The sequence below is a fragment of the Neopsephotus bourkii genome, unplaced genomic scaffold (genome assembly GCF_033783945.1).
Source record: "Neopsephotus bourkii isolate Nb327-2 ecotype Australia unplaced genomic scaffold, CSIRO-AGI_Nbou_v1 NB_1511, whole genome shotgun sequence".
Taxonomy (NCBI): domain Eukaryota; kingdom Metazoa; phylum Chordata; class Aves; order Psittaciformes; family Psittacidae; genus Neopsephotus; species Neopsephotus bourkii.
In genome coordinates this window covers 1,557,906-1,585,901 of record NW_026901987.1, presented here as the reverse complement: position 1 = coordinate 1,585,901, position 27,996 = coordinate 1,557,906, and the positions used below count along the sequence as shown (strand labels likewise).

Here is a 27,996-nt window from a genome sequence, read left to right as displayed (position 1 = left end):
AGAAACTATTTTGTTAAATATAGCGTGTACTAGTGTTTTAGAACATTAGCTGTTAACAACTTCTAAAATAAGGAAAGCCCACTGTGTCCAAGACTGGTGTGAAAATGAGGGAAAGAAAACCCAAAATCCAAACGATACCCAAGTTCTTTTTTTTTTTTTTTTTTTTAGCTCTTTGGGTGCATTGTTTATAATCTTGCTTGCAGGTACAATGGAACAAAAATCAAAACTACTCTTGTCTGACCTTTTCAAAACTATGTAGTTTGTTCAGCCAGTTCAGCAGTTACTTGCACATTGTGCTGCAAAACAATTTGTTGTCAGTATACTGATGTATTTTATATTGATGTTTTTACCTAATTTGTATATTCACCTCATTAGAAATTAAAACCCCCAAACCAACCCACCAAACCCCACAAAATGCCTCTCCAGAGTCTGTAGCCTCTAAAATGCAAGTACCGTGTTTCCTAGGTGATACATTGTTTGAATATCGGTTCTGTTAAAGTACTGCAAACCTGGGAACATGGGATAGAGCTCTGGACGAGGTCTGACCCAAAAGGCAGCTGTGCTGGTTTTTGACTCTAGCTCCTCCGGAAGCTTTGCTCTGAACGTGCTTTTCTTTTCCTAGAGCCTCACTGCTGTGCCACACAAACTTTTGCTCTCATACCTGTACCACGCACTGGCTGTTAGTAAAGCCACAGAATCCACGGGCGCAGTCTGCATTGCCCTTTGAAGTGACTATGAGGGAAATAAGTGTTATGTGGTTTTTGAAAACAACCTCTTCTTTGCGATTAAAGAAACAGTGCTTTGTAGCTTCATTTTATTTCCATCTTCTCTAATGAAAGTTCAAATGCCTGATTGTGCAAATACCTATTTGAAAAAATAAATGTTAATGGTGACTTAATTTTATGTAGAGAGTCAATTGCATTTATAGATACTCTGGGGTTATGTGTTTTGAAAGTTAATGGGTAAATAAAGTCATTTCCAGAGGAAATAACTCATCTTTTTATCTTCAATGGCATAAAAAGCCAGGCTGAATCAGAAAATAAAATCTCAACTGCTATAAATCCATCAAAGCATATATGTTTTACAGTTATACGAACATCTGAAATGTGGCACAGGTGCCTTACAGTTGAAAAAGATGCCATGCAAAGAAGCAGAAAATCTGTAAAGCCTGCTGCACAGAGACAGCCTGGTTTTACAGTCTGGCAGGAGGATAGCCCTGTCCTGAGATTAGGGGATTGAGCAAAAAGCCAGCGTCCAGAATTGCGGGTTTTTTACATAACAGCTTTAGTAAATATCCTTTAGGACCCAGTGGAAATGTTTGGTGAAGCAAACTTCACGAGTAATGGCCAATCGTTAAGTGGTGATGAGGGAAGAGCTGGGAGTGAGAAGCCCCTGAAAGCCTGTCAAAACCATCACTTCGGGAAGGCAGCATTTCTGCCGCTGATAGCCGGCGAGCGCGCAACAGCGGAATTAAGAGTTGATTCAATGTTTAAAGCCGGGGGGACTGGTGCTGCAGGAGGTTACTGGAGTGGAGAGTGCTCGGTTCCTGTTACCAGCAGGATGCCTTATTTTGCAAAACTGCTTTTATTAATCTTCTGCTTAGTTCTTCTTGTGGAAAGCAGAAAACACAGGAGGAGGAGGTGGACAAGCCAGCTGGACGTGCAGAGGGCAAGGTGAGGGTTATTAAACCACCTGTGTTTCTTTTCCTGCAGTGTTATAAATACCACGCAGACCTTAAGATCTGCCCTGTCTGTGCCTTTTTGTGTGCAGTGTGTGTGGAAGCAGCTTCATATATGTTTTTTGTAATAGTCTCAGATAGAATAACCAGTTTTAACTGTAAATGTATGCATTTAGTGTTAGTTAACTCTTAGTGAGGCAGGTTTTTGCAGAGAAGCTGAGTGCTTCAGCATGGACTGTGGCCAATATATTCTTAGCCCTATATGTGAATTACTGAGAGAATGTAGAGAAGCTGGAATTAATAGGGATGTTCAAATCTACACACTGTTTCAGCACTGTTTCAGGAGCATGTTATTTACCCTGCTTGCTGGAGTATCTGTGCCACTTATTTCGCTTGAAATTGCCTGTTATTTTCTAACAATCTGAGGTGGGAATAATGGTTAGCATGCATGATACTCACTAATAAGAAATAAATCCCTGGAGGCTACCCTGGGATCATAAAATCAAAAGCACATTTTTAAGAACTACATTTTAAAGTCCAGCAAAGGCACAGGAAAGAGTTAAAGGTCTTAGTAAAGTTTATTAGATTTACTATTGCTGAGATTTGACCAGTGGTTTACAGTAGAAAAGATAATCTTCCAAACCTGTCAGACAATCCAAAGTATGTTATCCCTTTTTGTAGTTATGTCATCCAGTGGCAGTTATATCTTACAAGACTGCTCATTGTTTGAAGGGCTCAAAAATAAAATTGGGTTAATCCATCTTATTAAATGGCTTCACTAAGGCTGTAAACCTTCATGGTTTTATTTATTTTCGTTCATTTTTTTTGATTTAACACTCGACACTTTTATAGGGAGTGTTGTTACTTGAACATCTTGCAGTGAAATGTTGTGGTATAGTTGAAAGTAAAGAATACCTAATATGCTCTGGTTTATACTACTTATTGAGAATCTACAGTAGCATATGCTGTTAGTGACGTAAATGTTATAAAGCTGAAACAGCTAAGACCTGATCCTGAAATCCTGAAGCCAACTCAAAGTTTTACCACTGATTTCCACAGAATTGCTGTTACGGAATGAGATCGTTCATTTAACTCTGAAGTTTTTTCCAGGTCTCTGTTCTGGAGAATGCAGGGGATTCAACAGTAGCATTTCCTTGCAAACCATTCACATGTAGTAGAGATCGTCTACTTTGAAGGAACAAAATAGTATAAATCATTCTTTTAAACATGACTTTGCCCCAGAGTGATGCCATTCTCTGGGTTACAATTGCTTGAATCTTTGATGCATCATTTAAACACTGTGAAAATGGTATACAATTTCTACAGTGCTGTTATTTTTATGAAGCTGTGATAAAGTGGAAGTCAAAGCACTGCTGAAATAATTTCTATAAATTAATTTGCTGTAAAGAATAACTGCTATTATTTGGTCTCCTGTGGAATAATGGCTTTCATGAACAGCTAGATAGAATCTGAGCAAATATATACCTTATATATATATACACATGTTATTTATATGCATATATACCCATTTCCTATGTGATATGCTCTGAAAGTATATGAAATCAAGTTTTAGCGCATCCCTGCCCATGTCAGGGGAGTTGGAACTAGGTGATCTTAAGGTCCTTTCCAACCCGATTTTGTGAAATGTGAATGACATTTTAAATACAGAAAATTCTGCAATGTTAAAAACTGTATGGGGTAGTGACATTGATATTTCAAATTCCCAGTTACGTATGAAAAGAATGTAGTTGTGTCTAAACCAGCAGTGAATAGTGGACTCTTCTAGTAAGAGGAAATCAAAACCAGTTCCTGTGCTGTTTTTTTAATCATGTAAAAGAGATGAGTGTCCTTTTTAATAATTTCATCACATTTTCTATTTAGTATTTCTCTTGCTGCCTTACCACAAGAAATACAGTAAATTTTACAGTAAACATATTAGCCAAGAAAATGTATTCCAATGTTTGGGAATCTACATGTAGTAAGTTTGACATTTTGTGTCCTTTAAGGTGATACAGCAGCCTGATCTGGTGATATTTATATTGATTTCAAGAAGCTAGCTTGGATTGTGCAAATGCAGAACATCTTCGGTTCTGCAGTTCATTACTTGAATACTGCATAGAGGTTCTTTGCCATGGAGCTTTGAGGGCCTGGGTACCTGGTCGTGGAGGCAATGAGACAGCAATCTGCAAAGTGTACACAGAAGTACACTGTTGAGCCTGTGCCTGCATGGGAAAGGAATATGGCAAAAGGCAGGTTAGGGCTGTGGAAGTAGGAACCCAAGTTAAGAAGTGCCAGGTTAAGTGCTGTCTGTGCATCCTTAATTCCTCCCTTTGTTCTACGTTAATACTGAGCTGCAATGTGTTGTTTTCCGTACAAGTGGTACTCAGTCTGCATGCTGAATGGATAAGGTTTGCTTACTTAGAAATCGTCATGTTTAATTTCCCATTACTCCTGCATCCCCCACCTCGCTGATAACAACTCCTCTGCAAATTGAAGTATGACTTAAAGAAATAACTGCCCTGTGCTTCATTGCTGTGGTCATTGCCTGGTGCAGCTTCACGCTATGCTCTGGAGAGCCCAGGCTTTGCACAGGTAATTGGACCGTGCTCATGGAATAACAGCTCCTGGCTTTGTACTTTGATAGGAGGTCTTTCACATTTCCCAGGGATCTGTCATTCTCTGTCATTTATATTGCAAAACTGGGTGAAGGATATGGGTGACACCTATCTGTAGGAAGTTGAGGGCATTCGTGCTGATGTACAGGCTGCCAAGGGGTACACAAAATCCAGGACTCACAACTAACAGAATGGTTGATCAAACTTCTTGTCATCCCTGTTGTACCGTTATCGTTGAACCTCTCAAATAAAAAGTTAAGAGTTTTTCCACCCTTAGTATTCAGAAAAGTGCAGGGTTTCAGCTCTTGCTGCCTTCCTTAGGCAAAACCCCTCTTTTCCTGCTGCTGTGGAGGGAAATGCATGGGTTTGTCATTGCTTAAAGTCAGAAGACAAAGCACAGAAACTACCTGTACCAAAGCAACCCCTCTTCCTCTTTGGGGCTGCCCCACAAAGCAGCTGTTCCAGCGGGTCTGGGATTGGGCTGGCAGAGGCTGACTGCAGAGTGCTGCTCGGGCACAGAGGCATCAGACCAACACAATTGCTGTCTTTTGCAGTCACATCTACAAAAGGAACCATGACGTGACCAAAACCTGGAAAGGAAAGACAGAGCAGCTTCTCAGGGTCGATGACCACGACTTCACCATGCGGCCAGCTTTTGGAGGTGAGAATAAAGCAGCTGTCTTGATTTCATGCTCATTAATTAAATACAACTTAATTAGCTAAATAAAAGTCATCTAATTAATAAAAAAAAACAATCGCAAACCTCTGGCCAGGTTTACCAGTGTGAAGAGAAAGGACTTGGGTGGTTTTAGATGTTCAAGACAGTTCAGAAAGGCTTCATTCTCACAGCCTCACACCTCACAGCCCTCCATGCTCTGTACAGCTCCTACAAGCCTTCCTGTTGCTAAGTTGGCTTTTCCTTTGGCTAGTGTTCCCCAGAGCTCAGGATGTGCCAGTCCATGCTTCAGTCTGTTGAGAAGATGAACAGGCTGCGGGTTTTAATGTTGTAGTCGGGATATTGCAATTGGCTTTTCAGCTGATGTGATCAAACTGCAAAGTAAAGAACTACTTGCAGTCCTGTAGATTCTCTGTCCTACTCTCCCTATGGCCTTTAAAGAGAGCAGTCTGGGAAGCTCCTGTGGCTGCTTTTCAAGCAGTAACTTTCTTGGCTTCATTCTTCTGTGCTCAGATAGGAGCCACTATCATACAATAATCTTGCTGCAAATACATTGTCTTCTGACCATTTTCACTACTTGATACAAGGCTGGTGCTGGTGTTTCTGAGAGATGGTGTTTCTGGTGCTGAAGAGCCAAGGGTAGATACAGCATGCATTGTCTGTAGTTGCAGGCACTGAATGGACAGGACCACGCGTAGCTTGTAAATTGTGGCAGTGGGAAGGAGGAGAATCCCAAATACTTGCCGCTTGCCAGCTGATGAGATGGCAGTCACTACTGAGCGACTCACTGAGGGTGTCCATCCACACTATGTTCTGTCATACAAAAATGCGAGGGAATAGAGCAAGCAGAGAAAAATAGCCAAAGAGAGAGCACCGCCATGGGATCCTTATTTGTCTTGGTGACTTTAGGTTGAACAGAGTTGGTTTTAACTGTAAATGGTTTTTCCAGCCAGTGAAGTCGGTGACAAACTCTGCTTGTCCCATAGGGAAAGTTTCAGGCTTTCCCTTCAGGGGGCAAAAATCAGTGCTGGTGTCAGAGAGGGAACTTTGCTGGTCTTCTAGGTAGCAGAGGAAAGCTTCAAAGCAAATGGCTCAAAACCCTGAGAAACCCGGATTGTTAAAGTTGAGGATGCTGAGTTAGGTTTTCAGATTTAATCGTTTTTTAAAGCCAGCTTCATGTTTGGGGGCTTGGTTGATGGCTTCTGAATGCCCAGCATGGACAGACTGGAAGTGCTGATCCCTCCTTGGTGAAGCTGTTACCACTCTGATCAAAAAACTATTGAGAAAAATCCTAACAGCCTTCTTTATAAAGGAAAAACATAGTGTTTCTTTAATTTTTGATCAAAACCTCTTTATCTTCAGAGCTACAGGAGACAAAGTTGGGGTATGAGTAAAGCTGTGCAGGAGCTGAATGTGATAAGGAGCACTATGGCTTTGTTGAGGCTCCAGCCTTGGAAAGCATGAGTTACAGTCACAGCAATAGCTTGGGTGCTACAGGTCTTGCACAACTTCAGAGCTGTGCCGTGTATTTTTAGTGACAGATATAAGCCAGATGGAAAAATATATAAAGGAAAGGAAACAAAAGTCTGGTAGGAGGCGATCCTCTTCAGTAATGTTATTCGTCAGGCAGTCACAGTGATTTGTTATGCACTGTGAGGCTTTCCAGTTTGTAGCTGCAGCAGTGCCAGTCAAACTGATGTGGTCTGACCTGCATAGGATGAAAAGGCTTTTGTACTGCAAAAGCAGAGTAGGGGAGCCTGCGGGATGTGTGTGACTAACTGGTTGCTGCCTTGTGAGAGCAGCTTGAGGAACACCAACAGAGAGCCCAGCCCCATGGGGTTGCACTGGGCCTGTGATGTTACGGTGTAGTTGGGAAAGGTAACTGAGCTCTGGAAAACATAAATTATATCATAAGGAAATTGTGAGTGACTTTAGATTACAAAGCAACCCAGTACTCCAAATACGATGGTTCCCAAGCCTAGTAAAATAATGGGCAGCTCTTAACCTTCAATGTTTCTGGTGGACCAGCCCACAGATCCACCACTGAGCTTTAAGCTAAAAAGGGGATGTAGCTGCTTTCTGGTGGCCACAGTGACTCTTCCTGGTCTGCAGAGGACAGTCAGCAAGCTGCCAGCTCGGCACAGCTTTGAGCACTGGACAGAGCAGGCTGGGGTTGTGAAAGCTGAAACAGAGGAAAAACATTAGAGAAAGGTGAAGGGGTTTTCAAGAAAAAGTATGTTTGCAAGTGAGCAAGCAAATGTTGTGTAAGTTGTGTTATTAACAACCCAGTAAGCATGGATGCCTTGCCTGCTTTCAGCCCATTAGAGACAGGCTATTGGGTACGGTGGGAATAACAAAGTTTTTTGCTTTGCTGACGTTCAAAGTAGCCTCCATACGCTAGAATGGACAGCAGTTGTTTTGACCCTTATGGAGTTATCTCCATGTCAGTGACCTTGTTCTAGCTAGCAGATGTTCAGGTATTATTTACAAATATTAATATTTAAAGATTATGTAAATGTTTGTTTTGCTGTCTTCCTTAAACATCCATTTTAAGCATTTCATCTATGACATCTCATATTTTACAGGGAGCCTGTGAATAAGCGGCTTTAGTTGATACTTAAAATAGCTGTATCTTCTTTGTTGAGGAGCAGCCTAATGCTGCACTTCTATTATATTTCTTCGTAGCCTAATAGCCTAACATCAGCTGGTCCTTGCTGCCCTTTCTGGGCAGTGTTTTTGTCAGGATGGATGAGCAGTGGGGTGAACAGATCATATATAGTTCACTTAGTGTTCATATCAAGGGCTGGGATAAAGCTTGCTTCTCCCTGGATGACCAGCCGTCAGAGAGAGACAGGAAAGAAGCTCTCTGCAGCTAATGAGCACATCTCAGTGGTGGCTGCCTTGAAGCCACCCACACCCAAGAGGTCCTAAACATATATATACATATGTATATGCGTACATTAAAAAAAGAAATGTATACACAAACACACACATACGTGCAGAAACACTGAAGGCTTTTGCAGCTTGCAGGCATGGATCTCTTATGGACATTTACAAGCCTCTCCGAGTGCACACAAAATATCTGGCAGCAAAGAAGTCTCAAAACCTGCTGGTTTCCCACGTAGATATTTTTATCTCAGGGCCTACATCTGCCTCACTCCTTCAGAGACAGATGAGGGGACAGAGAGGCTGTCTCAGAGGAAACAATGAGCCTTTGAAATCACTGCCAAAGAGAAAAAATAGAGATGTCACAAAGGTTTAGTCTCAGAGCTGGAGTGGAAAACTGACTCCAGGCATTTCCATGGTACACGCTCTTCCCTATCTTCCAAAGCCTGTTAAAAATAAAACCCATGCTTGTGTCCAGTACCTGTTCCTGTCTGGGACCTGATTCACTCTTTGCAGCTTTCCTGCTGCTCCTCAGTGGGTGGGTGTAGGTGCTGAGACACACTGGGATGTGACAGGCTTTGATGCTGGGCACCATCTTCAGTCATTCCTGAGCAGGACTTGTGGAAACCTCCTGTGTTCCCTGGAGGGGGCAGCCCCAGACCAGATGTCCCATTTAGCCCGGGGCAGAGTTTGGCATTCAAACTGGAGTTTTTGCAAGGAGAAACAAGCCACAAGCCACAAAGTCTTGTCAGTGCCAGAACCCACCCAAAACGGAGAGTTGCTGGGACTGTCTGTTCTCCTTGTACAACCACGGAATGCAGAATGGGTCTTCTCTAAAAGTATTCTGAACTTCACCTTTTCTACATGCAGCACCTAAGTTGAATAAGTAACGGCTTTCACTGGAAAGTTTGTCACAAAACAGAGCAGCTTACTGCAGGGGAAAGAGAAATGAGGGAATACTCTTGCCGCTGATCCTCAGGACAGCCGGCTGTGAACTTGGCAAAGAAATAAAGACCCACAAAGCCACAAGCACTCTGACAGGCTGGCTCCTGAGTATGTTTTTGATACCCCAGTTTTTAAATCAAGCTATTCAAAATTATTCAAACTATTTTCAAATCCAGTACTGCCTTTCCTCAAGGCAATAAGGCTCTGTCTTACTGTGCTTGCCTCAAAATATTGAGGCAAGGACACTGATAAGCAAGAATTTACTGATGCAGTTTGGGCAGGTGATGCAGTTTACAGCAAGAAGATGCAAGGGTGCTGCATCATGTCACAGGTAAATCTTATGCAGAAATTGAGGGGCTAATGCATACTGCCCAATAAAACAGAAAGCACAAGCGCTCCCATCAGCCCCAGACTGTGCTTCAGGTCACTTAAATCCTCTCTCAACCTGCAAGTATGAGTATCTCCTTCAGAAGGAAAGTCTCCTCTTTTCTATTTCCAGCTTCTGTATCGTCAATTTTATTAATGACTGTGCAAGTGTTTTTTGCTTGCTTATAAGCTGCCACTGTGCTGAGATGCAAGGGAAATAGCTTATTGGTGGGTTCATCTCCATGCTGCAAGTGGAATTCTGTGACTTTTATGAAGTTCTTTAGGAGTGCGGGGTTTGCTTTCTGGTTGTATGAGTCCTGATGAATTAGGATGTGTGTTCTGCAAGATATGGCTGTGACAGTGATGGAGATAATGGATGTTGACGTGTTTTCTGGAAGAAATGCTTCCTTTGAAGGTTATATAGGTTTTTTTCTAGACCTTGATCTATAAATACTTGAGCTCAAATTTAATTTGAATAATCGCATGAATTTGCCTGACACTTTTCAGAGACCTTGAAGTATGAGCTGAAAAGCTCTGCTGGGCTCCAGTCTTTGAGCAAAGCAGCACTGCTTCCTCTTCTCCACAGCTTTCACAAGGATCCATATACCTTCCCACCCAGCAATGAACATCCTAGAGAAGACACTGAGCTTTGAGAGTTCTCCAGTGGTCCAGTATTCAGGTCTTTCGCTGCTTGTAATTCTTCAAGCTGATCCTTCTCTATTTCCTCTCTCTGAGGAAAGAATTAATATTGATAAAATATTGTTTATGATAAGGAAAAGGTAGCTGATGAGGGCTTTTTTACATTTAATGATATAATCTAGGCTACCTATTAGTGTGTCACATACTATCTCAGCTGTTTGTTTCCCTTCCCATTTGAACCTTCCTCATCCTCTGCTCCCTGTCAATAAAGAGGTTTTTGTTTGCTCATCCCTGGTGGAATTTGATGGGGAATTTGGCAAAGCACCTAGAGCCCCAGGCAGTTACGGTCCCAGGAGCTGAGCTGGTGCCGTCAAAGGCAGAGGGCTCTCTGACCAGCCACCCCCTCCCCACCTGTCTCCTCTGGCCCTGATGGCCATACTTGGCCACCTGACAGGCCACCTGGGCTGATTCAAGTCACTGTCTTGGAAGTAAACAGCCCAATTGCTGCTGCTTGTTGTGGCTGGGTTAATTTTTGGTGGGTCAGTGAGCTGAACAGTCTTACAGCAGGTCCCACAGTAACCTCAGTCTGCTCCTCTGTGCAGCTTCACCCTCTGCTCAGAGTCATTCTCTGTGTAACCTGGGGAGGGGTCTGAAGACTGTTCTCACCTGCTGAACGAGCACACCTGGGTTGTGAAACCCTGTGTGTAAGAAGGAAGCAATCTTCAGCACTTCTCAGCCTTGCTGCTAGACATGGTTGTAACAACCTGTTCTGCATTTCGTCAGTGGGTGCAGACTGGGGCTTTGTGAGTTTCAGGGAATACCTGGAGGAAGGGAAACTGAACGCTGCCAGGGTGAGAATTTCCTTGGCCTCCAGTGATTCCTTGTAATAAATCAGCCCCTGAAAGAAAGCAAGATAGGCTCATGTAATGGGAGTGAAAAACCTTACCAAAGTCTCTGGGCTCTTGAGAAACACTGGAGTGCTGATTAATTGGAATTTCTCCCCAAGTCAGTCTTCTCACAAACACTCTGCAGCTTGGACAGACACCACCAAGATGCCAATAGGAATGAGCAAACATTTGCTGGCATTTTTTCAAGCATGAAGTGCAGAACTGTGTGTCTGAATGTGATACATAAGTGTTTGTAAGCATCTAGGAGTCAGTGAATCACAGAATCACAGAATGGTTTGGGTTGGAAGGGACCTTAAAGATCATCCAGATCCAGCCCCCCTGCCATGGCAGGGACACCTCCCACCAGACCAGGTTGCTCCAAGCCCCATCCAACCTGGCCTTGAACACTGCCAGGGATGGGGCAGCCACAGCTTCTCTGGGCAGCCTGTGCCAGTGCCCCAGCACCCTCACAGGGAAGAATTTCTTCCTAATATCTAATCTCAATCTCCCCTCTGTCAGTTTAAAGCCATTTCTCCTTGTGCTGTCACCACTTGGCTTCGTAAAAAGCCCCTCACCAGCTTTCCTGTAGACCCCTTCGTGTACTTGAGGGCTGCTATATGGTCTCTGAAAGCCATCTAAGAGTGCTGGGTTAGCCATGTTCTGGCTTCATTGCTGGGGGCAACAGTCATTTAAATTGGAATTGGTGGTGCTGAGCAGCAGTCTACAATGAAATTTTGATACAGGGTTTCTAGTAATAAAGGAGTGTGTATTTATTACAAGTCATTTTATGCTTATTTAATCTTTGTGAATTCTCTAGTTGCTAATTTCAAAGCTTTGTAAAAGTAATAATATCAGTGAGGGCATATGGATCAAAATGGTGGTGGGCTCTTCAAGGATTAATGTAACTTGCCTTGTTGATAGGAAATGAGAAACCCCCAAGGAAGAGCTCATTGCTTGCAGTTTATTCTTCTCAGTCGCCTGTTCTTGGGCTAAATTTGTTCATAAAGGCCTCAGGTTTATGGTGGGATGGCTCAGTTTTTATAAACATATGCAAACATTTCATCCAGGCTCTGGATTAGCTGGGCAGAGCGTCAGTGTTGCAGCAAATGCCAAGGGGAAGATAATGCAGTGTTTCAAAGGGGCCTTACGTGTTTACTCACTGACTCTTCCTCCAGCCCCCACATGAAGAATCATGGACAGAAATGAATAATGTAAGTTCAGAAACGTTTGCCATGCCACCTCATAGTGCTGGTTAAAGACAGATTACATAAAAGAGCAGCTATTTACATATCTAAATCTCATTCTTCTACAGGCCCTGCAATTCCTGTTGGGGTGGATGTGCAAGTTGAGAGCTTGGACAGTATTTCTGAGGTTGACATGGTGCGTAATCCTCTTTTCAGTCTCAGTTATTTCTAGTCATGAAAAGTCCCTCCCACTTGAAATCTGTGCGTGTCAGACTATTGGTTGGGTGAAAATAATGGCAGCATTTGGCAAATTCAGAGAGGGTGATAGAGCCAAATACTTGATAACACCAGGTGCACAAAGGCTCATCTGTATCTTCAGGTGAGGATCAAAAGTATGATAGAAAAAGGGACCTTAACTGGGAGAATAATCAGTGCTATGAAGGATCTATCACAACCAAAAATCCAAGCGGCTGCCTCAGAAGGTTTGAAGGGACATGGTGAAGTTCACACAAGCCACGCTCACTGCAAGAGTTTTCTTCCTTAGGGAACAGTTGAGTCCATTTGGTTAAAATGCAGAGCTCTGGGAGGCACACTAGAAGATTAAGCTGGCAACATCAATGAGGAGGAGCTGCTCCTTCTTCATCGCTGGGAGTAACCTCACCAGGGTGCGTGAGTGCCTGAACTGCCTCTGCCACAGTGGAATTTGGTGTGTGGGAGCAGGCTTTCAGTCACCAATGATGCTGTGCAGGAAATTTGCACCAAGTTCAGTTGTGATTTAATATCTTTGTTTCTTTATTAAATAAAAAGGAGGAAGAAACATATGAAGTTGCTAACTCTCAACAGGTTTCAAAGTGTTCTCAGCAAGGGAAGGGACTAGTCTACACAAGACATGAAGACCTAAAGGAAGAGCTTTAGATGAGAGTTATTACTGTGGTGAACATCTTGATTAAAGCAAGGAAGCTTGCCTGCCTGGATACTGAAAGAGAGGATGTGGGGGGATGCATGCCAAGTAGTGCCTGGGCACCTGTATATGCTCATTTGCTGTGCCTTCAGCAGGTACTGCCATTCCCTCAGTTTGTTATAAAGCTTGCTTCCTAAGGGATGTCTGACTGATGCCACATTGGTTCTTGTCCCACTGTGCTCTGATGATGGAGCTGCCCAGAGGCATTTCAGCTGCCTGGCTGGCCTGGTTTTGGCTGGGATAAAGTTAATTTTCTTCCTAGTAGCTGGTGCAGTGCTGTGTTCTGGCTTTAGTCTGAGAACAATGCTGGTAGCACACCCATGTTTCAGTTGTGGCTCAGTAATGCTTACTCTGACCAAGGACTTCTCAGTCTCATGCTCTGCCAGTGAGGAGGGGCACAGGAAGCCGGGAGGAAGCAGAGGCAGGACACCTGACCCAAATTAGCCAAAGGGGTATTCCGTACCCCAGCGTGTCATGGCCAATGTATGAACTGGGGGCAGTTACCCAGAAGGGGCTGATCATTGCTCGAGTCAGGCTGGGTGCTGGGTACTGGGTACCGGTCACTGGGTGGTGGGCGATTGTATTGTGCATCATTCATCTTTCTGGGGTTTTATTCCCCTCTCTCTTTTTTCCTTTTATTATTAGGATTATATTTTACTTTCCTTCTGCCATGGTCAGAGGGGGAGGTGTCTGGCCTGCTCTGCCCCTTGCAGGGCAGCAAACTGAGGGCTGACAATAAACTTCTTTGACAAATCCATGAAAACCTATTGGCAACACAAGACTGTTGCCAGGCAGCCCTTTGAAATAGAGAGTCAGCTTAACCAAAGGTTTGTCACTGACAAAACAAAATCAGGTGGTGGTTTCAGAAAGCAGTTGTTGTGTGTTTAGGAAGAGATCCCAGCCCTTGGGATTGCTGCCTGCCTGGACTTGGCAGCTGTGGCTCCCATAACCGCTCACTTAATTGGGACTATAAAGAAAACAAGTGTATTTGACCTCTCAGCATGAGAGAGTAGATTCAGCTCTGCAAGCAAGCAGCTGCCAGGTTGGGATCAACTAACAGATGTTTTCCTTTGTGTGACTGGAGCTCCTCCTCCCTCAGTGAGCTTAAAAAGGAGATTTATTTATACATTTGTATCATAGGAAAAACAGTTCCCTCATTTAGTTGCTCTTTGCAACAGTTGAGTTCCTTCGGGGGTAAATTGCATACTGTTTAGCCTGACCATTGAGCTAATTCTGAGCATGCTATTGATAACATAGTCCTTCAAGATGATTTTGCCAGGACTGAAGAATTGTTTCCTCAGGGGACTGCTTCTCTTGGGGCTTATTTATACTCCTTTTGGGACTGAACATTACTGGGCACTGTAATACATCCATTGGTTGGTTATGTTTTGTTTTAGCTGAAATTATTTTGTCAGGAAAATCTATCCACAAAGACCAGGGAACAAACCGAAGTTTAGAGGGGAGGGATTTCATCTACCTGGTAGGAGTGAGCTTTCTTTTGGTGTTTCCTAGATGGAAAGAGCAACACTGACAGACCTCCCTTTGGTTCTCTTCCTTTCTTGCGAAGGATTTCACTATGACTCTGTACTTAAGGCACTACTGGAAGGATGAGCGTCTCTCATTTCCCAGCACCACCAACAAGAGCATGACCTTCGATGGCAGGCTGGTGAAGAAGATCTGGGTCCCTGACGTCTTCTTTGTGCATTCCAAAAGGTCCTTCATCCATGATACCACCACAGACAACATCATGCTGCGTGTGTTCCCTGACGGTCATGTCCTCTACAGCATGAGGTAACGGTGCAGCCCTCCTGAGCATCCCCTGGGGCTTCATTGTCAGTTCTGCTCCAGCATGACTTCGGTGATCACCAGGACTGCTACTGCCAGCCCTGTTACTCCCACTGCTGATGCAAATCCCTGTTTCCAGCATGTCCAGTGCAAAATGCTCCACGGGAAGCTGCGAGAAACCATGCTGTGGGCAGTTACAGGATAATCTCCTCGCAGGGAAAGCATTCCCCCCAGCTGTTTGCAGTCAGAGGAGAGCTTAGTCGAGCAGGAATGTTTGTCCCGGGGTCAGTGTGTGATTAAACTGGAAGCTGATGATATACCAGATGGTGACCTCTATAATTATCTTATTTTGCTTCCTGTTTAGAAGCTTTTTTTTTTTCCTTTTCCTTTCTATTTTTTTGGCGTTTGCACGTTGATGTAAAGGTTTACATTTACTGAAACTGAAATGACTGTTAAAGACACCCTACAATCCCTGGTTTTCTAGCAGATCCGTGTGCTGGAAGAATCCTGAGGCACATCTGTCGTGACCTGAAGGGTTACCTGGCCTGCGGGTGTATACAGATTGTGACTGTGGGCTTGCAGGACTCTGTAATACACAAGGACATGAAGTTAATCCCCTGAACTTCTCTACCTTATCACAGATTACCAAAAATACCACAAAGATCACCACTAGCAAGTAAACTACCACAAAATCACCGCTAGCAATATACCTGTGATTAATAAAGTGTGTGTATATATAACCCCAGAAGTGGGCCAGTCTCCAGTTTCAAAGATGTAAGTTAACCACAGCTGGCTGCGCAAGAGTTAAGTGGATAATTTGATACATAAAATCCAAGCAGAATGAGAATCTGCATGCTATTTGGGCCTGGTGGTGTGTTAGGACACTCAGAGCCTGATCCAGCTGACCAAGCATGGGTATTCAGTGGTTCTGAAAATGCCCTCAGCTGTCTTGAGACCTCTTCATGGGGATGGCACTGGGCTGAGGGACTTTTAATTCCTCATTTGTGCCTTGGCTCTACTTTAATTGAGGAATATCTTGTTGATGAGTTGAGTTTCTGTGCTGTCCTTGACTAACAAGTTGTTAATGCCCACAGCTTATGCCACAGTTTAGGTGACCCTGAGGAAATAAAATAGCACATTGTAATGAGGCTGAGTTATATGATGCTGAAATGCTACACAACTGGGAGAGGTCATTGCTCCAGAATTCCTTCTTGTGCATATCACAGAACCATAGAATCATAGAATAGTTAGGGTTGGAAAGGACCTTAAGATCATCAAGTTCCAACCCCCCTGCCATGGGCAGAGACACCTCGCTCTAAATCATATTACCCAAGGCCTCGTCCAACCTGGCCTTGAACACTGCCAGGGATGGAGCTTCTTTAAGATATATTCATCTGGCAAAATTTTGTTGTAGTTTTATAGTCAAAATGAACAGCGTGTGCTTCTGGGGGGGATGAGCGTGCAGGGTCAGAGTAGGGTTTGGATCACAATTCCTGGAACAGAAAAAGGTGCAAAAAAGAAAGCTTCTTTATCAACGTCTGCAGTGAATCTAAAAAATGGTCCCAGCCAACATATGTCGGGCTCTGAAATGATGACTCACAGCTGATTTGCCTCTACTAAATCAGGAGCTCCACTGCAAATCTGTCCACAAGAGCAAGTTCACTGACCCACTGGAAAACTTATGTAATGTTGTGCACGACTGGAGTGATTTACAAACTGGAGCAAATAACACTGCAGCTCTTTAGCTAAGACGTGAATTTAACAGAGGCAAAAAATATCTCACCTTTTGAAAGGCACCTGCACCCATTTTAACTCCTTGCCCCAGGAATACACCCCCCAGATTAGAAGAATTTGCTCAAGGACTGAAAGAAACTGCCTTTGCCTTAATAATGTACGTAGTGGAGGAATTTTGTGGCGTGCAGTGAGGATGGTCGTGTTCCTCAGGCTTGTGTCATCGTTGGGGTGACTACAGAGGGAACTGAGCAATGGCGGAAATCAGGAAACTTTAATCAAAGTGGTCATAAAAAAACCCTTTGAATGTAAATGGTGATGTTATTTTTATGTTGTTGCCCTGTAGGGAAATAGCTGGATATGAAATACAATGGAAATATCTGTACTGACATTAGTATTACTTTAATACCCGAGATAGTGCTTTAGTTCCTTGATAGACATTGAAATTACAGCTTCCTTTGGAGTTTCTTTGTATAATACAACTTGCTTGGTCTTGGAGAATTGGTGGGCATTTTCCTGGGGGTTTTATGCTAACATTATACATAATTACTGGCCTTAAAGCTGCAGAATGATTTTTTATTTTTTTTATGATAACATTCTCCCTTATTGCTCCTCATGGAAACCAACTTCTCTCATTTTTAACTTCTAGGATCACAGTGACAGCAATGTGCAACATGGACTTCAGCCGCTTCCCCTTGGACTCTCAGACGTGTTCTCTGGAGCTGGAAAGCTGTACGTGGTACCTGTGTTTCTAGCTAAATGTACTCCATGGGTGGCTGCACGAACACAAATGACACATTTCAGAATGCAGTCTATTTTAGAGCTTGAAAAAGTAGTTCATCAGGGTTACTAACAGTCTTCCTATTGACTTACTGTGTTGTATATCTAGCCCTTATGCTGCAAGGCAGGTGAATTTGCAACGAAATCATCCTTCATTAATTTTAGTAGATGGCACTTTTTAAAAGAAAACCTCCAAACCCACCAACAGAAATGTTCAACATATACTGGTTCTCAGCAACTTCCTGATGGGAAATCTGGGGGAGAAGTTTTGCTCTGTTCATTGTTTCTGCTGGAAAGGTGATGTTTTCAAGTAACACAATGACACTTGAAAGTGAGATAAATGTCACAGGTGGTTGTAATGATCATTGCTTTTCCTCTAAACTTCATCACCAATGTGCTTTATGTATGGTAAAATTCTGATACTGCAAACACTGTGACCTGGGCTCAGCTTCTTTGACAAGGAATTGTTCTGTGGAGAAAGTGATGTAAGCGGTGAGATTTTTGTGGCTGTTCTGTAAACTTTCTCCAGCGTGTGCCAAGACCAACATCAGGTTGTTTTGAGGTCCTCCCAGCTATTTCACTGAAATTTTCCTCTACAAACAGTCCTCTTGCCCTTTTGTTCTGCACAGAATCACAGAATGGTTTGGGTTGGAAGGGACCTTAAAGGTCATCTGGTTCCAATCCCCCTGCCATGGCCAGGGACACCTTCCACTAGACCAGGTTACTCAAAGCTCCATTCAACCTGGCCTTGAACACTGCCAGGGATGGGGCAGCCACAGCTTCTCTGGGCAACCTGTGCCTGTGCCTCACCACTCTCATAGTGAAGAATTTCTTCCTCATATCTAATCTAAACCTGCTCTCTGTCAGTTCAAAGTCATTCTCCTTTGCCCTGTCACTACATGCCCTTGTAAAAAGTCCAACTTTCTTGTAGGCCCCTTTAGGCACTAGAAGCTGCTCTAAGGTCTCCCTGGAGCCTGCTCCTCCCCAGGCTGAACAAGCCTAACTCTCTCAGCCTGTCTCCATAGGAGAGGTGCTCCAGCTCTCTGACCATCTTCATGGCCCCCCTCTGGACTCACTCCAACAGGTCCATGTCCTTCTTGTTTTGAGGGCTCCAGATCTGAGCACAAGAGCAGAGCAGAGGGGGAGAATCACCTCCGTTAACCTGCTGGTCACACATCTTTTCATGGAATAGTTAGGGTTGGAAAGGACCTGAAGATCATGTAGTTCCAACCTCCCTGCCATTTGTTGAAGGCATCCTCTCTGGAGTTACTCACCTCAGTAAATCAAATGCAGCCCATCATGTGGTTGGATTTCTAGGCTGCAAGCACACACTGCTGGTCATGTTGAGCTTTTTGTCCACCAACACATCCAAGGCCTTCTCCTCATGGCTGCTCTGAATCCATTCTCTGTGTTCGTGTTTGTTAATTTTGACTGAATCTAGTAACTTTTGTTCCCCCCCTCCAAGCTAAAGTCACATCAGATCATGTTTCTTCTTTGCCTAAGATGCTTACACTGATGAAGATCTGATGCTGTATTGGAAAAATGGGAATGAATCTCTGAAAACTGATGAAAAGATTTCTTTGTCTCAGTTTCTAATACAAAAATTCCACACTACATCAAGACTGGCTTTCTACAGTAGCACAGGTATTGCTTTTTTCTGTTTAATGCTATTGCTAAGCCTAATGCTGTATTGACTACTTCTAGAGAGTTCTTGGAATTGTATGTCACTGAAATGCAGTCTTCATGGTCTGTACAATACGTGTTTTGAAAGATCAATTTCTCTTTTTACTACCCCTTAGAAATAACAGATCAATGGAAAGATCTTTCCTTTATGTGCCTACCAGCCAGGCTGTTCTCACTAATTCTGGCTTTTCTATTGTCTCAAAGGGTGGTACAATCGCCTCTATATAAACTTCACTTTACGCCGACACATCTTCTTCTTCTTGCTCCAAACCTACTTCCCCGCCACCCTCATGGTCATGTTGTCCTGGGTGTCCTTCTGGATCGACCGACGAGCAGTTCCTGCCAGAGTCTCTTTGGGTGAGAACAACTGCAACAAGACATGACTGCGTGAAAGTCTTTGAATGTGGCAGCTTTGGCAGGAAAGGAAACTGTTCATTTTGATGGTTAAGGATGTTGGGCAAGCATATGTTTGCATTATCTGATAGTTAATATAATATAACACCAATCTGCCTCTCCGGATATATCTAGACTACTAAAGCCCATCAGAAGGAGCTTTGCTTACATCAGGATTGGAGGAAATTCTATCAGCTGAGCATAAAAGAGCTGATTTGTTTATCACTGCATGCATAGGTTAGAGAAAGGCAAAAATGTAATAGGAAAGATCTCTGAATGTTAATATGTAAGGCTTCCAATACTCAAAGTGCAAACACAGTATTTTAGCCCACAAATTTGGCTCTCTTAGAGAGCTATGCGCTGCAGCAAGCACATGAGAAGAGGCAGTGGGGAGTCTGCTCCACTGAGAGAAATGTGTTCAGTGGATATTATTAAAAATCAATAACTTAGATCCTGATGCAAGGGCAACAACAGTAGCTGAGTTTACAGTGCTCACTTCTGAAGTGGCTGCAGTAGGTATGGTTGCTTTTTGGCTCTGTTTTCTCTATTTAAGTGTCTTTTGGAACTTGTAAATTTTTTTTCTCCATAGCAAGCCGAAGTATATACTATTTTGCAGGACTTTATTTGCCTAAATGTATACACACATACACATGTGTATGTATATACATCTTCACACACATAAATATGTATATAAGTATAAATGCATGTACATATACATATGTATATAAGCATAAATACATGTACATAAGCATAAATACATATGTTAATAAACACATACACATGGACACATAGAATCATAGAATAGTTAGGGTTAGAAAGGACCTTAAGATCATCTGGTTCCAACCCCCCTGCCCTGGGCAGAGATACTCACACTAAACCACCTCACCCAAGGCTCATCTGGATGCATAATCCCATAGCTGTTCAAAACTTTGATTCCCACAGCTTGAACTGTAGACAAATATTCCTAGAGGTAAAAACATAATGCTTTGCTTTTCCATGGTTTCATGCAAAACATTTCATCATTACTGCACTTTCCTTTTCAGATCAGTGATTTAGACCAAGTCCTCTTTAGCTGTGATCAGAAAACACTAGGTTGCTTTCTAGCAGTGCCTGTAACACAGATTGGTACAGATAGCAAACAGGAGTCCTCACCACTGGTCTTAGCAGACCTGACCCTAAGCACTGTGCTAAAACCCAAGATGTTAGTGAGGGAGTTAAAGGTAGCTCCTAGCAAAATTATGGCTGCTCTGTTGCTCCTCAAAACTAAACCCAATCATTGCACACAGAAGTGAAAGCAGTGAAACAGTTCTGAACCGGCAGAACAAATTTGTTTCATATCTAACATCTCTTAGAGAATGTTTTTCTTGAAACAAAAGCCTTATGGGCTGCAGCAGTCCATAATATTAATTTCTGTTTGTTCTTTCCAGGGATAACCACTGTGCTGACCATGTCCACGATCATCACTGGGGTGAATGCCTCCATGCCTCGTGTTTCCTACATCAAAGCAGTGGACATTTACCTGTGGGTCAGTTTTGTGTTTGTCTTCCTCTCGGTGCTGGAATACGCAGCTGTGAATTACCTGACTACGGTGCAGGAGCGGAAGGAGAGGAAACTGCGGGACAGGGTGAGAAGAGTTTTTGTTCACACTTTTTTTTTCTTACAGTTGGTCTGGTGTTTATATTTGTATCTACAAATGGGAAACACCGACATCAGTGTGTATATAATTGGATCTTAGGCCACTTCACCTCAAACTGAACTGCTAACATCAGAAAAAACGGAGGTGGTCTCATAGGTCTTCATAGAAAGTTCAGAGAAGGGTGTGATCTGAACTGGGAAGACTGCAGTGTGGAGCTGTGTGTGGATGACAGCCGAGGAAAGCATCAAATCTGACCCTTCACTGCAGCTGACACAATTCCTGTATTTTTAAGCTAGAGCTGTTATTCACAGCAAATTAATTTCCTCCCTCTACCATCAGCTCTAGTCTGGAAACTGAATCCAATGGATGTAATAGTGGAATTGCACCCCATTTTACCAAACACAAACATCACTCAACCGAGTTTACGCTTGTACTTTTTAATGTGCTATGGTTGGTCTCGTCCTGCCTTCTTGGAGTTTTCCAAGACCTGACAAGCAGCCCTGAGCAGCCTGGCTCTGCTGTAAGCAGGAGACAGGACTAGAGATCACCTGAGGTCCTTTCCAGCCTGAATTATCCTACAGATCTGTGAGCCCCACTTCCTTGTAATTAAGCACCATCACTTTCTGAGCATTAACATTAGGGCTTGGGACCAAATTTTTTATGTCCCCACAGACCCGGAACATCACCATGTTTTACAGCTTCTTTCTTCCAATTAGGAACACCCCACATTAGTTCAAAGGTAACATTAGTCACCTACTGCTTTTGACTCCTGGTATCAGCCTTTCATAAATGCCAATGCAGACATCCACTTTAATATGATTTGACATTTCCCTCTTTGGACTGCTCTGTTGGCTTTGCAATTCCTCTTGCCCTTGCACTTCTTCCTATGACTTTGGTGAAGTACAGAATAGGCAACCTATCAGCCCAATACCTTTCCTAGCTGACATCTCAGCAAAAATTTAGTTAGATAAACTTTAAAAAGTGATTGGAATACATTTAAGGCCTCTCCAAGGCCTTCTCAACAACTGTGGTTCTGGAAAGCTACCTGAACAGGTCCTGGGTAGCTTGATTGTCTATTCCCCCCCATCCTAGTCCTCATCCAGGGCCCAGCAGTTCTCTGCAGCACAAGGTGGAAATGCCCTATGTAAGCAGTTGAAGCCAAGTGTGTCTTACTTGTAAGCAGTGGTCTCCCTGCTCAGACTTCCCATGTCCAAAGAAGATGGTGTTTTGACAGTACACAGGAAATAACAGAAATCTTCCTTTCTAAGTTTGACTTGCCTAGAATAAACCTGTATTATTTTTATAGGCCACCCTCCCTCTCCTTCGTCTTTAACTGTGTTGGGATGAACTGCGAGAGTGTGTTACTCTTCTGCAGAGTTTTCAGGAATGTTTTCCCATATCCAGTGGTGTTATTTTTATCACAAATCTGCCCTTTATTGAGTCTTGGGCACTGAATTCTGTATTCAGAAAATGAGTTTTTACTACACAAGATACAGTATTCTATCCAGTCTTCAGCGGGTGACAATATTAATCCTCAGTGATGGTAGTGGGAACAGAGATAATAAGCAGCATTATTTGAAAAGACTGAAGCAAAATGTAGGTGAGTGCTCTTGAAGAAACGAGACATATCTCACTGTAAATGTAGATCTTGTCAGGCAATGCTGCTCACCTATCAAAGACCCCACAAATCTTAATATGAATATGTTAGGCTGCTGAGAGAAAAGCTCTGTGTATGTCTACGTTAAGAAATTAAATGTGCCTGGGACCAAGGAGTATTTAAACTAAAACCTTAGTATCTAAAACTAACCCTTCTTTCGGTCTATATCAGAGAGCTTGCTGTGAATTGTCTGTGGCAAATAGTCTGTGGTCTGTGCTTATTCCAGATTGTACACGGGAATCTTTTGGTTCCTGGACATTCAGGACAGGCACAATTCTGACACTCTGATAGGATTGTCAGCTGAGTTCCCATGCCCAGGGAGGCTCTTTGGCAGTGCTTAACTTATTAGTGTAGACATAGACTGAAATTGCTGCAGGGTGAAATTATGTAGCATACTTCTACATGTATACACCTATGTGAAGATGAGGGTGATTTAAGACTCTGTGGAGGTGGGCTTCCGGTATGTTAGGCTCCCTTGTCCATAAGGGTGACTGTTACCACATGTACGTGAAGCCACAGGAACAGTAATTTGACCTGAGGGTTAAGAGGAAATCTGCAGAGTTTCTTTCTGTGTTGGGTCCTACAGCAATGAGCTTATTGCTGTTAACAGCTTTCCCTTCCACCCACCCACCTACCATCTCCTGGACCTGTCATCATTGTCATCATTTGATGATAAAGAGCCTGATGTAATTCTTCCCTGTGTTGTTTTTGTGGTTCTGGTTTGGTATTATTTGAGGTACACCTGCTTATTAAAAAATACGTCTTGGAACCCAACGGGTGTTCAGCTGTTCCCACGGAGTGCTCCAAGAAATTCCTGGACTGATGGGTCTGACAAGTAGAGCAAATGGGCTGCAAACTTGTAATGTTTTCCTGCACACAATCTGCTGATACCATATCATTTTGTTTTGACTAGAACACAGAAACCAATTATTAAGTTGATTTCCAGGTTTTCAGTAAACTCTTCTGGTGGTTAAATACTTTGAAGAAAAACCCTTGAGTGCAGAGTTTTTCAGTGCCATCCCAAATATTAAGTATTCACGCATAAATACTTTCTGTATCTGTATCTGTATATCCAGGATATATACGTTTCTGTGTATACATGTTTAATTAGTTTAGCTGAACTTAAAAACAAGTCCTTGGGAAACCCACACACCAAAGTTGGTGGAGAAGAGAATTGAGGACAAAGTAATTTTTGGTAAGGAAAGCAGCCTCTGGGGAATCAGAGACAGAAACTCCCATCAGGAAGGAGGTTTTGGAATCCATTTTCATTTAATACAAATATATAGTCCATATTGCTGGGATGGAAAACCTGCAGATTTTAATCAGTAGAAGACAGAATTTGCTATTCAAAATTCTACCTGTATTCACTGGGGTTTTTTCAATTTCTAGAACGCATGCTGGTGCTGCTGAACTCAGTGCAAGTTTTGACATTAGCTTCAACAGGACAGGGATTTTACATTAGGCTTTTAATTTGGTCCTTTCCTTGGTTTAAAATCAGACTTACAGAGAAAACACGTATCTGCAAAACTAGAACTTGTCCCTTTTCCCCCCCTAACATGTACTAGATAAGCCATTTCCATGGATAAATATGCATTTTGTCCTTGAATGTTTATAAACACAAAGACTGCAAAATAAGGCATCTCAAGCCAGCAAGGCTGAAGAGAGCTAGCTAAAAAAAAGCCTGGCTAGTTTTTATATCTCCTAAAGCATTTTCTAATGTGTTGTGAAGATTCTTGTCCAAGCAGTGTAGCTAAGCCACGTCTCTTCCTTTCAGAACAGAAGCAAAAAAACCCAAGTGACTTTTATGTTTAAAGAGAAACTTAGAGTATCTGAACTAAAATTTCAAGCTCAACTGTTTACAAGCTGTCTGTTAATAAAAAGGCATCATTTGTGTTGCTAAAGTGTTCTTTCAAAGTTCAACTATATTTCTTGTTTATGTTTCTAGTTTCCATGTACATGTGGAATACCTCATGCAAAAACTATGATGCTGGATGGAAACTACAGTGAATCTGATGCCAACAGCCTGGCAGGATATACAAGAAACCAGATGGTCCCAGAGGAAGAAAAACAAGAAAAGATGGTTGTGCACTTAACTATGAGCAATGAATCTAATTCATCAAGGAAGAGAGGCCTGAAGGGCCATGTGGGCTTGCGCATCATCCAGAACACTCATGCAATTGATAAATACTCAAGATTAATATTTCCAGGCACTTATATATTTTTCAATTTGATATATTGGTCTGTCTTTAGCTAAGTCACTGCAATGAGTGAAGCAGAAGGCATTTACAGAACTCTCTTTTGTTAGTTCTTTTTCAGCCTAATCTGGATGAAAAGCCAGAAAACTGATTATTTTATTGCTTCTTTGGAGGGTAAAGGGGAGGACACATCCTCCAGCAGGCAACTCCATGCACAGACATCACGGAGGAACCTGTTGTGCTGGTTACTTTCTAGCCCACACCCCAGCTCCTGTTCGCTTTATGACAAGTGTAATTTCTCATACTTGAACATATGTGCTCACCATTCACCCCAAAGGTGCTCTATGTTCTTTTGGGGACGGCCACACTGGTGGTGCCTGCTGTGCAATGGACAACCAGAGACAGTGCTCACATGGGCTGTCACAGGTTAGACAAATGCAACTTGCAAGGGAAGGTCTGGAGAGTGCATCTCCTATAAGGAACCTAAATGTGGCCTTTCCTTTCCAAATCTCTGCTTTTTTATTTTTCTTTGGCATTGTTTTTTTTTTTAAAGACCTCCTTTCAGGGACCAAACTCTGCTTTCTCCGGATAGGATCTCAATCAATACCATTAAGACAGTCTTCTAGCCAGGATCAGCTGGGTTGGTTACACGGTGCAGGTGGTATGTTTGAGTTCGTGGTCATGTTTATTCTGGATTGGAAGTAATGAGTGATGATGATGCAGAGCAAAGAAGGCTGCAGATTCACAGAAGACGGCTCCTAGGGTACATGGGTAATGAAAACAGGGAGGTTTACACAGGTGTTCTCTATATAACTTGAGCACAGCATGTGGTATGTAGCATCTGCCCTCTAAAATGAGACAGGAAGCTGTCTCTCTTTAGAGCTGCCCTCTAAAATGAGCTGGAAGCATGTACAGTCAGCACAAGGTGAACAGGCAGTATCCCTGGGACCATGATTTTCTCTTTCCAGTAGCTGAAGACAGTTTTGAGGGCAGCACTGGTGGCTTTCAAGAGTTTTCCTCATCCTTGTGAGGAAAGTGCAGCCCACAGAGAAACTGTATATCCCAATATGCCTCTCCCAACCAACACACTGTCCTTCTGTTCGGGTATTTTGGATAAAGAAAGAATTGTCTGCCAGAACCTCTCTCTGGAGGAACACAGGCATGTCAGAGATTAAATGGCCAAGAATAACACTGTGAGGTCCAACGTCGATGTAAGTGCTTTGAAGCTGCTGGAGAGCATTGTAATGATCTTCTGTAGTTGGCATTCCATTTTTCTTCCTGTTGTATCTCGCTTTCTTTTGCTGACAACACTGACAGCAAAACCCAAATGTAGAAACATGATAGCAACATACAAGGATGTCCAGGTCTGTGTGCTCCTTGTTTTTAGAAAACACCGTGACATTTTGGCTGTGATAGAGATTATGTTAACCAAAATATTTGGTTATCAAGCTGAAACTCAGAAGGGTGGGCAGATCCTGAAGACCCAGGACTGAGATTAGAAGCTGACTCAGTGATAAATTGTACATTTGACTGAGATTGGGCCATGAAGATTCAGATAAATCACATGAATAAAGGAAAAGCAAATGAAAATACTAATAAACCCGTGACTATTGGCATGTGGAATTTTCTGCTTACCATAGAAGGGTTCTTACATTCTGTATCTCAATGGATGTAGAAGACGGTAGAGGGCGTCAGCTCCAGGCTGTCACCAATAACCAGGTTTTCCCTTGTGCCTCAAATATTGCTGCTGAAGTCACACTGGTGGTTGCACTGATATACTGGAAACAAAATTGATGAGAGAAACTGAAATTAACAACTGTGTTGCCTTTAACCGGCCATGATAATAACTGACATGAATGGAGGTCTGTCTGGTTATAAAAGTAAGAAAATACAGATCTGAATATGCTGGCAAGAAGAGGAGCCATGGAAGAGCAGCATCTGAAAGTAAGCATTGCCCTGTATTCCAGACTGCCACTTCTGTCCTTTTGAGCCATCAACAAGGCCAGTCCATTTACCACACATCATTCTTCTTCTACCTGAAACCTGGATACTTCTCACATCAAGAGATGGAGATCACTATAGTAAAGACACACACAAAAAATACTAAAGAAACAGAGCACTTCCCTTTTGAGAGGTTAAAGCCTGAACATAACCAGTGTATGTTCTTCAGCATTAGCAGTATAAAATGAAGCAATGCTGCAGTAGGATGGGGCAGGGAAGGGACCTTGGCTGGGGGAAGGCAGTAGAACTGCACCGTGAAGTTGCTGGTGTGGGGAATGAGAAACTGGGTTCATGTGTCCGCAGTTTTGCCAGTGTTTCTGCATTACCCATGGCACGTGCCATTTAACTTCTCAGTGCCTCTTCTCCACCATCTGGAAAGTGGGGAGCAATGATGTTTACCTACCTCATGAGGTGCTGAGGGGCTTAATTTGCTTGACTAGCGTGTGTGTGGCACAGTCATGATTTCTGAGCAGAACACCCAGTGGGAATTCAAAGGTTTTTCTTGTAGTTACCAATAAGTTCTTCAATGTGTCCTCTGAATCAGTCCAGCTGGAAAAAACTATGTATCTCCCCCACATCATAATTAAACTAGAGATAAATGTAGCCCAACAGCCAATAAGTGAGCACTGTCAAATAATGCATCCTGGCATACAAAAAAGAGATATCCTAGTGTTTACTTTGCAGTTTGGTTTTTTACATCTCCTGTTCCCTTAGAAGTTATGCAGTGACAAAGACAGTCCTTTACATCCTATTATCTCGTTACTAGTGCTGCCTGTCGTTTAAATGCTACCTAATAAACATCTTTTGGAGAGGCTACCTTACTGTTACTTTATATGCATGTGTGCGTAACTGACAGAAATTGATGTCTGTGTCTTCCAGACACAAAAATACAGCCTATAAAACCATCAAGGAAGGTATTTTTTTATTAAAGAGAAAAGAATATTCTCTCTCTTAGGCACCACTTAAGCTTATTATTCATTAAAACAACAGATGGAAAGTATAGATAAGAATAAAACCAAAGCATCTCCTTCAGGCAGCGTATGAATTGTGGTTTTCTGCTTATTAAAAGAGTGGTTAAGCATGAAGCTAGGACAAATATTTGAAGTATAGTGGTGAGAATGTATTTCACCTTTCATCTTCCCTGGATTCCAAGAGACTCTATGAGCACTGCCTAACTTCTAGTTGCAAGATCCAACCAATGTTTTGAGAAATGGTGCCTGAAGCTAGGCTCTGAGCACTGTTTGATGGATACAGCCCAGTTCTGTGAAGCTTGAAGCATCTGGACAAATAACCTACTG

General features: G+C 42.7%; 1 protein-coding gene across 1 annotated transcript; it reads left to right on the top strand.

Moving 5' to 3' along the window:
* Positions 1-1,065: 1,065 nt before the first annotated feature.
* LOC133221134 (gamma-aminobutyric acid receptor subunit rho-2) lies at positions 1,066-25,560 on the top strand. The gene is made up of 9 exons (XM_061369799.1): positions 1,066-1,673; positions 4,848-4,954; positions 12,005-12,072; positions 14,405-14,628; positions 17,003-17,085; positions 18,637-18,777; positions 19,021-19,173; positions 20,637-20,833; positions 24,448-25,560. Exons 1-9 carry the CDS (start codon positions 1,315-1,317, stop codon positions 24,754-24,756), a joined length of 1,641 nt encoding a protein of 546 aa, XP_061225783.1. The 5' UTR covers positions 1,066-1,314; the 3' UTR covers positions 24,757-25,560.
* The last annotated feature ends 2,436 nt before the right edge of the window (positions 25,561-27,996 follow it).